The sequence below is a fragment of the Crocuta crocuta genome, unplaced genomic scaffold (assembly GCF_008692635.1).
Source record: "Crocuta crocuta isolate KB4526 unplaced genomic scaffold, BGI_CrCroc_1.0 scaffold59, whole genome shotgun sequence".
In the NCBI taxonomy this organism is placed as follows: Eukaryota; Metazoa; Chordata; class Mammalia; order Carnivora; family Hyaenidae; genus Crocuta; species Crocuta crocuta.
In genome coordinates this window covers 2,416,437-2,429,603 of record NW_027551578.1, presented here as the reverse complement: position 1 = coordinate 2,429,603, position 13,167 = coordinate 2,416,437, and the positions used below count along the sequence as shown (strand labels likewise).

General features: G+C 45.3%; 1 protein-coding gene across 3 annotated transcripts in view; it reads left to right on the top strand.

Annotated features, from left to right (window-relative positions):
• Nucleotides 1–4,585, top strand: part of EGLN1 (egl-9 family hypoxia inducible factor 1) — a 57,032-nt gene extending 52,447 nt beyond the window's left edge. For 2 of the 3 annotated variants that reach the window (XM_077751645.1, XM_077751643.1), the window contains 2 exons: nucleotides 2,398–2,465; nucleotides 4,006–4,585. In XM_077751645.1, the coding sequence (XP_077607771.1) occupies nucleotides 2,398–2,465; nucleotides 4,006–4,070 (133 nt within the window). In that variant the 3' untranslated portion in view covers nucleotides 4,071–4,585. The remainder of the gene's footprint in view (nucleotides 1–2,397; nucleotides 2,466–4,005) is intronic. The other variant, XM_077751644.1, reaches the window with a different exon arrangement.
• Nucleotides 4,586–13,167: the final 8,582 nt, after the last annotated feature.

Below are 13,167 nucleotides of genomic sequence, written 5' to 3'. Positions count from 1 at the left end.
CCCTGTCTCCTTGCTTTAAGCCTGACTACTGTCCATTCTGTGATTCTGTGGGAGTAGTCACTTGGGGGATAGAAAGATTCCATAGAGAAGGAAAAGGGCAGCTTTTTTAGAGAGGGAGGGAGGAAAAAGAGAGGGATAATGTAGAAAAATTTTACAAAGCAGAAAAGTAAGAGGCACTCGGAGAGTAGAAGTGAGGAGGAAAAAGAAAAGGTTGCCATGTGTGGGAGTTCACATTAGCCAAATAACGCTTCAGCTTTGATAATAAGCATCTGTGAGCCTTATTAGATATTCTTTCTGCCATTTTCCTACATTGAAATGTTAACAGTATTAAAATGGAAGATGTTGCAGACATTGTTATAAGTACTTATAGGAAAATAGCACTGTTTTTCAAATACCCAGTTTTCATTACAGACGGGACCTTGAGCATCATGGTAGTGAATTGCTGGCATGCAGGGGGGAGGTCTGGGCAGAGGAGGCCTAGCCATAGATCCAGTGGGAGAGCTGCCTTTGCCTGGGGTTGCGAGGCCTGGGCCAGCCCCAGGGAGGCTCCGTTCCAAACACTTTGTTGTCATCTCTCTTTTTTCATTTTTCTTTCTTTCTTTCTTTTTTTTTTTTTAAGTAATCTCTATATCCAGTGACCCCCTGAGATCAAGAGTCACATGTTCTACCGCCTGAGCCAGCCGGGCGTCCCTCTTTTCTTGCTTCTTTCTGAGCTGTGTCGCCTTTACCCCTGATTTACATAGCCAGTAGCAAGCTGGGTAGTGTGGTTAGAAGTCCTGAGAAGCCACTCATGGAAACCAGGGGGGTTCCTGTCCCATCACACGATGGCGCCCACCCTGACTCCCCCATCTCTCCTGCGGGCACCTAGTGCCTGTCTCTGCCCCTGCTGCTTCTTTAAAACCCTTCTTGACCTAGAAACTGCTTTATAGACCTTCCTTTTTTTGAAGTCTTGAGTATGGTCTGCTTGTATCTAGATAGAGAACGGACATTTTTAGATCGCAAATGCCAAACAGCTGTGCAGGGTAGATGCCACAGGACTTTGGAGGAGGGAGAAGGTGGCATTAATTGGAATAGATGGACTAGATGAGCCAGGTGTCCCAGTGAAGAGAGGAGCTCAGCTGGGCCCAGAATGACCAGAAGCACAAAGTTAATGTGAGAAGGACTCTTTAAGTAGGTCGCTGGGAGATCAGGTAGAAAACCTGAGGGTGTGAGTTTCCAGCTGTGTTCTGGTGAGGCCTGGGTGCCAGGGAACGGGTGCATCCAGATGGGGGGACTCCGATTGCTAAGTAACTGAAAATTCAGGGCAGTATCTGCGTACCTTTCCCCTTCCCACGGCCACCTGGAAAACTAGAAGGAGCTGCGTGGTAAGAACGGTGCTGGAGCTCTGGAAGGAAGAATCTGGAAGTCAGGATGCCAGACTAACCTCCGTACTGTCACTCAGCAGCCGAGTGATCTGAGCGCCTCACTTTCCCCAGTTGTCCGGACTCCTGGACTCTGACTCCCCTCTGCCTTTGACTCCTTCCTTGAGACCCCTCACACGATCAGCCCTCATTCCGTTCACATTCACTGCTCTTCACTCAATCCGTGGTGCTCCCCAGCCGGGAAGCCCCCACCAGAATTGGCACGATGGTCTCACTTTGTGTTCTACTGAGGAATTACCATTTGTAGTTCTTACTGCCTACAGTGTGTGTACACCATCCCCATTACTGGCACCAGGAGCTGCAACTGGGTGCTTTGTCGTATTTGATAAACCAGACGTTCTTTCTTTATTTGTGGAATGAGCCCTTCTAATTAAGTGAAATTTTCGGAGGCATGGTATTTAGCTACGTAAACTTGAAATGTTAAAACAGAGTGTAATTGTTTTGATAAAAATCCTAAAAACTCTTAGCGTAACTGAAGCCTTTCCTGACAGCTCCAGGTTCTAAACGTGTAAAGCTCCCTCAGTCTTTGCTGTCATACAGTGCCGTCCCCAGAAACTGTTAGCCCTCCTCCTCGCCACAGGGTCCCAGGCCTGGGGTTCTGTTCTGCTGAACTGAGCGCTACTGATAGCGTGCTTTTTCTGTAACAGCCATTCTTTTACCTTCTTATTGCCTCTTTCTGCTCTGCTGTGGGCTTGCAAAAACAGATAATCAAGCAGGTTAAGTAGGTGTTAAGAAAATCATAAAAACTCGTCACCTTGGCAACATCAGCTTTAGCTGCTCCTGCTCCCCTGCTCTGCTCTTGAGCATTGAGCTTCCTGGAGGGGTGGGTTGTGACCATGCTCATTTGTCCTCTGATATCATTCAGTTGAGGCGTTACATTGGCATGACATGTTTTAATAGACTGTTACAAGAGCTTACCACTTTTTTTTATCCCCCGGTGTGATCCTTCTTAACCCTATTCTAAATTTTCTTTTAGGTACGCAATAACTGTTTGGTATTTTGATGCAGATGAGAGAGCACGAGCTAAAGTAAAATATCTAACAGGTAAACATTTTTTGCGGCCAGGTTCTACCGCAGGGAAGGCGCCCGCGGTCAGGCGGTGCCGTCGGGAATGCGAGCACGGACATGGCCTTTATTAACGCGACAGAGACTTGCTCCTTGTTTCTGTTGGATTCCTTAACTCCCTTATGTAAAAGAGGACTTCTCTGAAGCCCTCTTCATTGTTATCGTTAGCCAACAAAATTATTCAGAGATTCGGAAAGTTTGAGGCAAAAAACCTTCAGAAAAGTATTCAAACACAAGCTGAGGTTTTCTGTGATTATGTCCTTTTCAATCCCAGGCTGCCAGATGCTTTTGTTAGCTGCCATCTGGCTTCCTCTCGTGCTCCTTTTAGCAGGAAGTTATAAGTACCCTTTCCTTTTTATTTTTTAATTTTTAAAAATTTATTTATCTTGAGAGAAAGAGAGAGAATGAGTCCCAAGCAGGCTCTGCGCTGTGAGTGCAGAGCCCAGTGCGGGGCTCCAGCCCACAAACAGTAAGATCAGCCAAAACTGATCCAAAACTGAGAGTTGGATGCTTATCCGACCGAGCCACCCAGGCGCCCCAGCACCCTTTCCTTTTCAAAAGTCCGTGCTCTAAAGAATATGTACAGAATCCAGGTCTTCCATGTTGCATGTGGAACAATTGAAGAACAATACGAAGGAGATGAGCTGAAATGATGGAAGTCAGGCATGTGGAGTCTGTGCCTGCCGGTGGGGTCCGTAGACAACACACTTGGGCCAGATCTGAAGATCCCTCGGTCCGCGGGCCCCTCCCACCGCCGCCTACCGCGGACTGTCTCCTGGAGGAGAGGCTCTTACTCTTCCAGCAGATGGACCGCTGCTTCTTTAACCCCAGCCTGTGTCTCCAAGAGTCTGCTCGGTGCTCACATTACTGATTAACTGGCTGTACTTTCATGAGCCGGAGATAATCCCTTTTATAAAACTATAAAATTGGGGGCACCTGGCTCAGTTGGTTAAGTGTCTGAGTTTGGCTCAGGTCATGATCTCGCGGCTCGTGAGTTCAAGCCCAGTATCAGGCTCTGTGCTGACTCCTCGGAGCCTAGAACCTGCTTCCCATTCTGCGTCTCCCTCTCTCTGTGCCCCTCCCCTGCTCATGCTCTCTCTTTCTCTCAAAAATAAATTAAACATTAAAAAAATTTTTTAACTATAAAATTGGATATTCGTGCTTTTTTTTTTTTAAAGTTACTATTTGTGGTGGAGTCCTAGTGGTGTGCTTTCAGGGACACTGAACACACTGCTATTTTAGAGCAACGCACATTGTTTTTGAATTAAAAAGGAGATAAAATCATGATCTGTGTAGAGAACAGCCTTTCCTTTTGAAGGTGTGCTAGTCCAGAGGAGTGCATTTATTACAGCAGTGGTGCGGGTAGCTTTTAGAGGTGCAATGCGATCATTTTCAGGGGACGTGGGTTTGCAAAGCTGAGGCATGGGGCACGCGGTTAGCTCAGTGGGAAGCAGTAGCAGAAGCGGTCTGGTGCTTAATGAATGAGTGAGTAATCTTTTTTTTTTTTTTTTTTTTGCAGGCGAAAAAGGTGTGAGGGTTGAACTCAATAAGCCTTCTGATTCAATCAGTAAAGATGTCTTATAGAGCCTTTGATCCAGCAATAGCCCCCCCTTCGCCTACAATAATTGTTGACGCGATTTGTTAACTTGTGAATACAGATAAGTGGGATAAAGACAAATAGACAACCAGTTGGCATTTTAATAAGGAAACGGAAAGAGCTTCAGTGTTTTGCATCAGAAGGAATATCTGGACTGCGTGACTCTCTACTGCATAATCGACTTCAAACCTGTGACTGCTTCTGGGAAGAGTATAAGCTACCAGCTGACAATGGTATTGACATCTGGACATGAAATAAGTGCCCTCGGTAGAATTTTTTCATTCTTAATATTTTGCCAGATCTGTCATCTAGATGAGTTCATGTCATCGCTCCCTTTTTTATATAGTCAAGTTTGAATTTGAAGTAATTTTTGTATGATCAGGTACAATATATCAAAACTGAATTGAGAAAAAAATTACAGTATTATTCCCCAAAATAGCATCAATCTATTTTTGTAAACTTCTTCGTACTATTAAATTTTGCCCTAAAAGACCTCTTACAATGATCGTTGCCAGCGACTGCTGATTCCTTTCATTTTCTTTTTACTTAACGTAAGAAAAGGAGCACTTTAATCACCCGCTGAAAAATTAGATTGTTTTGTAGTCCCATCTTTTACACTAATTTGAACTCTTAAAAATTGCTGCTGTCGTTTTTTTGACATTGTTAATATGAAACCTAACAGTAAAACCCATCACCATTTACTACCAGTAACTTTCAGTTCACGTTTTATAAGTAAAAATACCCAGAAGGTTTTATCTTCTAAGTTAGAATTTTTACAAGACTAAAGCGACTGGCACTAAATGAACTTGATTTCTCCTCAGCATCAAGTTCCCAAGATAAAGGGCTTTCTCACGCTTTCAGGTATATTCTGTAGACGTAGAAGGTGACATCCCCTTCCCAAGACTTTGCCTTTTGCTTCCCAGCCAGTCGATCGTACTTCCAATTTTGCTGTTAGGGTTTCCCCCTCCTGTGACCCACGTGATGTGCAGATCAGAACCTTGCTTCTGTTGGATGGCAGAGGGCGGGGGGAGGTGGGGGTGGGAGGACAGTGTGCCGGGCCTGAGCTGTGTCAGTGCAGAATGAATGTTCACAGAGCCTCAGATCAGGCACTCNAAAAAAAAAAAAAAAAAAGTGGAAAACCAGATGATTTTATTTTCATGTTAAGATTTTTCTTTGACTTTTCAGAAGAAGAGGGAATATTTCAGTATCACACAAGGCCTCCCAGACTTCTGTTTTTCGATGTATGAACTGGGATGGATGTGTTAGGACTTTGTTTTCCTGGGCCAACCGTTAGCAGAGCCCAGAGGGTGGTGTCCGTATTTCGCACGAACGATGGGTCTAGACCTTGCCCACTTCAGTTTTCTATCTCTGTCCTTGATCTTTGCCAAAATGCGTGTACAGAAATATTTCTGTATATTTCAACTTACGACAGTTTTAGCATCTGTATAGTTTGTATTCACTTAGAGACCTTTTCTATGGAAAGCTCAGTAATTTTTATTAAAAGATTGCTATTCATGTAAAACATGAAAGAAAAATCTAGCGAAACTGACAGTGTGGACTTAGGGTGGTGGGTGGGGTTAAATATTCAGTATCGTGATCTCATGTAGAACTTGCAGGAGAAAATTAGAGCTTATGGTTGTTTTTCCTTGCCCGCGTTCAGTTTTGTTCCACTTCCTCTCTGTGTTCCAGATAATGCAGTGTAACATCTCTCTAGTAAGTGCCTCTGCCAGCCGGACCTGGGAGTGCAAGCTGTCTTTGCCATCTGGTCTGCGTGCGGCATGCTGCACTCAGCCTTGACTCAGAAGCGCTGTCACGTTTAGGTCTAGTGGAGACTGTTCTTTCAGTGGGGGTTTGTGTGACCGTCGGGGCGGCAGCCCCCGTGTCATCCACACGTGTGACCCTGCAGGTGTGCAAGGTCAGAGTCTCCTCTCCATGGGCTGTGCTTTCCAGGCAGGTCTTAAAGTTTGTACTTTTCAGAAAAGTTTTCTCTCCTCCCTTGGAGATTATTGTGAAAGGATCAAGGAGCCCAGGACAGCCAGTTCTTTAATATCCATTTAAAACCTGTGCGTTTCATGTTAGCGGGACCGTTAACTTGTCACCAAGCAGGACTCTGTTTAAGACAAAATTTAAAACTACTTGTGGCCTCTATATGTTTAATCCTAGTTAAAGACAAAGCTTCTAATGCTGTTTTTCATTGACTGCATTAACCAGCTGTAAAACACAGACCTTTATCAACAGCAGGCAAAGAATTTCAGGATTCATATCCAGATAGACGGGAAAGTCATGTAATTTGAAAAACAGTGTTTCATTACGAAAGAGCTCTCAAGTTGCTTGTAAAGCTAATCTAATTAAAAAGATGTATAAATGTTCTTGAAAAACTTATGGTTGTTATTTCCAGCTGTCTGGTTTGTTTTTTTGTTTCTTTTGGTTTCTTAAATCCTTTATCCTACATGGACAGTCTTAATGGGCCCTTCTCTCAGATAATGTGCTTTTCTATCCCACATCTCTGGCTTAGTCCGGAATGGCTGGGATGACTTTTTATAAATGATAACGAGGGAAAGAAAGAGAACAGTAAACACAGGAGCATAACAATCCTAGCAATGTCCTGGGGGTAAGTGGCCTGGCCATGGGACCCGTGAGTGCTCTGTTTTGGGTTCTCAGCATTTGGATTCTTGCCCTTTCAATAGAATTTCTAAAACTATTCTAACACCAGGGCTGTTGGGCATATCTGTGTCACCCCTCTGCAACAAACAGGAAGGGGCATCAGGCATAGATCTGTAACCGTCACAGGCGTCCTGTGTGTGTGCGCACAGAAGTTTACTTTGTGTGGTCACAGGCTAAAATATCAGAGCTCTCGTAATGTGAGATCAGGAGACACGTTTCTGTATCTCTGATCTAAGAAACTTCTAGTGTGGTGTTCTTGTTATTTTCTAGCCTCTCTCTCAGGGCGTTAGGGAAACTGTACTGAAATAAAGGGTGGGGGGGATGAAAGGAGAGGGCAAATGAGTCCAAGATGAAGACTGATTAAATTAGGTGGTGGTGTAAAAAGAGCACAGGACTGACAAATCTCTATTCTGTTCTGGCCCAGTCACTTAATTATGTGACCCCTGGAGACTTTTTCCTCTGAAAATAAGCACAGTGGCTGCGGACCTGAGAGCTGTGTGAGCCCTGATGAAGTAAGTACAGGTTAGTTCCCAAGGTGCACACGGCCCAAGGACAAGCGCTCCGCTGTGGCTGTAGACTGCGATGATCAGTGTTGATGCTGTACACTTAATAATGGACTTGCAGACCAGGTTTCTCTGTTCGTTTCTAAACCCTCAGGAGCAAATGCCCAGTCTCCACTACCACATCTCAAGGCAGGAATACGTTCCCCGATCGCTGCGCTTGGTTTTAATGCAGATTCTCTTCCTGATCCACTGGCAAGTAAATTTCACCTGAAATACGGCAAGTGCCCAAGGATAAACCATCGACCCAATGACATGTGGAAGGGCCTGGCCCTGTGAGCTGGAAAGAGTTTCGTAAGGAGAAAACACTTAAAAAGAAGCCGCTTCCCAAGACAGGTGAAGCCTTAACAGCTGCCAGCAGCCAAAGCGCCTTCTATCGAATGCGTGATCTTTTAACTCTGAACAAGGTGTCAAGTTTATTAGGTAGGGCGTTACTGCATCAGGTCTTCTTTTCATTGAGATTAGGACCTTTCCTGCCAAGATTAATTACTGTTATTATCGAGTTCTATAAAATCCCTCTACATTTTTCCCTCAGAACCAGCAGAGTAGACAGAGCAAAGCTCATCTCCTTTTAGAATTAAAACAGGATGAGAGCAGCGACTCGCTCAGGACTTACAGCTACTAGGTGGTAGAGAGCCAGGGTTTGAGCATAGGCTCTTCTTTCCTTGTTTATCTTTTTAAACATTATTTTATTTCTTATTTTAAGTAATCTCTACGTCCAATGAGGGGCTCGAACTCCCGACCCTACGATCAAGACTCACAGGCTGTACTGACTGAGCCAGCCAGGCACCCTAGGTTTTTTAATAGTCAACATTATACGTGTACGTGTAGCTAAGTCAGCTTGTTCTGTAAGGGTTTTTAAGGAAAACAGCCCCTCGTGTTCTTCAGCTGAGAACAGATTTTAACTCTTAAGTGACTCTTTGGGTTTAATTAGTTGCCTGATGAGTTCTAAGTAACGTAATCACATTGCTACACGTTGGGTTTTCAGCGTGAGACCTTATCTCCTGACCAGTTCCCCACATGAAAGATANGGGTTGATAGTCAAGACTACTGGTGATATTCAGAGCATGGTTAACACGGACTGAATCATGAGGACTTTTCTTCCACAGTTTGCTTTTATCCTGACGTCCTGATTTTTCATATTTTTCCTGTGGCTTCTAGCCTGCAGCAGTCCAGTAGCGGCTGTACTCTCTGCCTGGTAGACCGGCGTCTTCCTGAGGTCTCCTTTCCCCATTGTTCTGGAGACCCCCTCCACCGCTCTCTGTTGGGTCTCCCGTTTCCTGGATCCCTTATCTTCCCCTTTCTCGGCTGATTTCCTCAGTCTGGTGGAACATGTCCTTCACACATCTTCCTGCGCAAAAGTAGGTGGGTGGTAAAATTTCCCACCCAGTGCCTTTATTTTACCCTCACCCTTCATTGGTAACCTGAACGGAGTTTACCCTTCTAGTTGGGAAAGCATTTTCCTTCAGCGTTCCGAAGGCATCGCCTCACTGGTTTCAGGTTCCAGTGTGAATGCGGAGAAATCTGAAGCCATTCCTGTTCCTGACCCTGTTCCTCTGTGGAAGCTCCTGGAGTTACCCTTCGCCCCCAGGGCCCTGCAGTGTGACAGCAGGCTTTGGTGGATCCTGTCCTCAGCCGGCGTGACAGTCATGCAGACTGCACGTTCATGCCCTACGCTTGGGGACGTTCGCTGAGACCATGATATTATGTTCCCTCTCTGTTGTCTTGCTCTTTCTGGAACTTCGATTGTCCAGACAGTGCATCGACTGGTTTGTGCCTGTTGCTTAGTTACTGCGTGTCTTTGTCCTTTATTCTTAGATCTCTTTTCCAGTTATGCCAGCGAGGGGTTCAGGTCTATTATCAGGTTTTAATTTTCCAGGGTTCTTTTGTTCTCTTAATGTTTTGTTTTATTTTTAGGATACAACAGCCTGTTCTATTTAATAGATACAGTATTTAACCTTGCTTTGGGTTTTTCTCTTTCACACTGTAAGTTTTGCTCCTATGTCATAATTCCTGTGCGTTCATAATTAAGTGGAGCTTAATTAAGTTGGGCTTCTGGTTTTCCGAGAAATATTGGCAGCTGCCTAAATCTGAATCTCTTTCATCACCTTCCCAACACCATACAGACCAGGAGAACCCAGGCGGTTCCCTGTGACACACCTGCAATGTGAGTGTGAGACGCAGAAGTCCAGCTTTCAGGAGAGGAGAGAAATAAGCACCAAGGCCAGCACCAGGACCCGTGTGAAGGCAGAGTCAGGCAGAAACTGTACAGTAAGAGGATGAGGGCAAGAGGGGCCGCGTGGCGGCAGTACACGCGGTGCGGGGAGGCAGGGACCCACCACCAGGGCTGGAAATGCAGACCGTCCCCGGCTGATGACGGTTCACCCGAATGGTTTTTTGACTTTACAAGGGTACAGACACCATACACGTCCCGTAGAAACCGTACTTGGATTTTGAATTTGGGTCTTCTCCCAGGCCAGCAATACGAGATACGTACCCTCGTGATGCCAGATGGCGGCTGTGGCTTCCACTCCTGGGCAGCCATGCGATCATGAGGGCCGTCAACCACACGCTTCGTACTGCTCTGTGCCCACACAGCCAGCAACACGGTATTCAGTCGATACAAGAGAGTTAACACTTTATTATAAAACAGGCTATGGGGCGCCCAGGTGGCTCAGTCCGTTAAGCATCCAATGTTGGCTCGGGCCGTGGTCTCATGGTTTATGAGTTCGAGCCCCACACTGGGCTCCATGCCGATGGTGCGGAGCTTGCTTGGGATTCTCTTTCTCCCCCTCTCTCCCTGCCCCTTCTGTGCTTTCTCCCTCAAAAATGAATAAATAAACTTTAAAATTAAGTAAATTAAATGGGCTATATGCCCAAATAGGACTCTGCCCAACCGCAGGCTAATGTAATCACTCCTGAGCACGTTTAAGGCAGGCCGGGCTGAGCTAGGGTGTGGGGTAGGTTAGTGTATTAAACGCATCTTCAGCCAGTGATGGGTTTGCTGCACTGTAAGTTGAGGAAGATCTGTACTGATAAATCGGACACCAGTTCACCAGAGCACTGGCCTCTGGGTCATCGAGAGGAAGAAGTCCTGAGTTTGCAGGTGGCTGTGTGGGGAAGGTATTGTCTGCCGGAGGAGGGGCCGAGATCTCCTGGAAGCCAGATGGTAAAGTACAAGAAGCATGGATGTCACAGGGAGGAAATAGATCACAGAACCAGAAAACCACAGAATCAGGCTCAAAAAGCAAAGTACTCTCAAAGCTCAAAATTCCCTCTGAGGAATACTGCACATCACTGTACCAACAGAACACTCTGGAATCAAACCCACTGAGCTGCACAAACCCCTCAGGTCTGCCTAGATAGAACCAATTTTCTGCAAGTCAAGGGAAAGAATGCCTTTCAAAATGAGCAGAAAAAGGAATACAACATTTTTAAACACTGCCGGGAGAAGAAGAAAAAATGAGAATCCGTTCCAGCTGATGGAGAGCCTCTCCTCAACCATAAGGCAGAAGAAAACCACAAGAACAGCCTGAATCAAATATCCTTACCCAGGGCATTGCAGAAATCAAAATGAACACTGGCACTTGAAACTGGCACTGACTTGAAGATGTCAGAACAAAAACGGAACAAAAAGAATACCTTCAGCAAGCTGTAAAAAAATGATGATTGAAGGGTGAACAAGGAAGAATAGATTCAACTGAAAGTACAGGGAAGGGCACTGAAGAAAAGCAGGAAAGCAGCCAGGGGTACGTAGCAGAGGTTACACAGAGAAAGCAGAAGGGACACTTGTGTGTGTGCACTGTGTGCGCGCACTGTGGTGTGCTCACACAGTGATGCGCGATATCCAGCAACGAGAATGGACGATCTGCCAACATACAACCTCCCTTTGGACATCTAACCTTAACCCTAACCCATGGAGGTAACTGGATCTCTGCGATTAGAACGCAACTGAAGTGTGGGTGGGTCTGTCTTCATAAATGCGTTCCTGGGAACCATTTATACCTGTGTAGGTGCACACATTTATATACGGAGTTAAATTTTTTAAGATCTAAGTAACGTCTCCATCCAACATGGGACTCGAACTCATATCCCTGAGATCAAGAGCTCTACCGACTGAGCCAGCCAGGCGCTCCTCTTCTTATTTTAAATGTATACCAACACCTTCAAAGAATCCTGTGAGGAATCTTGTGAAAACAATAAAACAAATGCCCTCCCCATTTCTTTCATATCGATGCAGATCTTCATGTATTTAGTTTGTAAGGAATATTTAGCTTGTAAGCAATGCTTCTAGCCTGGAATGATTTGTGTCTTTTAAGAGTATTCTAGCTTGAAAATACACAAACTTTGAATCTTTAGAGAAGTATGGAGAAGAGTCCGTGTTCCTGAGGGAATTATTGAAAACACATAAAAATGGAACTTGAGAAACATCTCGCCATTTCATCCACGTAACACCGAGAATCTGAGCGGCTGCTCTTTATTCTTTTGGACCTCTGATGTAGGAGCTCGTGGCAATATTTGTGTCCCAGGAAGCTTCCAGACTAAGCTAGACAATACAGAGCAGTGCGCTAGGTGTCAGACAGACCCAAAGGGAGAGCACTATAATTTCAGAAATAGTAGGAAAGTACAGGTCTTGCCTTGTCTGGAAGGCTTCCTGTTCTGAATTATCACCCAGTTTGGCCCCATGTGTGGGTTACTGGTGTCTTTCTAGCAGAAGACTGTTGTGTTAGTGTTCAGTGAAAGGTGGACTGGAAACAAGGTTGGGGAGGTGAGGGAGCCCCGCGTATCAGCCCTAGTTTGTTTGAACAAGCACACTTCTTGGCCTGCTCTTCCCCCCTCGCAGGAGTGGTGATCGTAACCCGTCCTTTCCTTTCTATGAATCGGGACTGGCAGTTACGCCAGCTGCTGACTTCACCTTCAGTTTTTCAGAGATCCTGAACTTCCCCGAGAGCGCCCCCTGGTGCTCAGTAAACGGGAGGGTAAATCTTTGGGCAAGTTAATTCCAGGGCGGAGGCAAGTTTCTGTGCTACCAGATACAATGCCGTGAGCCTGAGTAATGATGTGGCTCCAGAGTCACTTAAGAAAGAGCAAGTCTTTTGCTCTTCGCTTCAAAGACCGGTGATGATCAAGTGTGACACGTAACAACATTCTGGGGGAATGTTAGAAAAAATAAAAGTGGGGATCTCCATGTGGCATACTTTTCTGTTAATTTTAACCCCCTGGGCAATTTAGTCTGCAATGATAACCATGTCAGAGTTTCACTTCGCTAGTCAACAACAACTACAACAAACTGCTAAAAACGCAAGACAGAGAATAACAGGAAACCACTGCTCTTTGATAAGAATTAACAAACTACAGAGAGCGCTGGGCTTTGTTCTCTCAACAGCCCGAGAGAGGGAGGTCCCGCACGTGTCCGTGCTGCCCGGTCCCAGGGAGGTAGCAAGTCTGTGGGAAGATGGAGCAGCTGTTTCACTTTGACACAAGTTTATTTAAAAATCCTACGGACTCGGAGAACATAGTCTCAGTGCTGCAGGACCAGAGCACAGCATGAGATGTTCTTTGTGTTTTCCACTTAGATACACACTTATGGTCTAAAAAGCAAGACAGAACTTTCCAGATTTAAAGTTCGGTTTGCTAGATAATGAGGAGCCCTGGCTTTAAGAACACACTAAATTTTCATAAAGTCTACTCCCCTTCCCTGCCAACCCATGTCCCCTGAGTGAAGGGTGACCGCAGGTAAAGGTGGACCCAGAATTAGCCCCTGGTATTAGGGTAGAACGTTTGCTTTTTTTTTTTTTTAAAGGATAGAAGACAAAACCAAGAGAACAGAAAGCTTTCTTTGATATAAATGACCCAGAGT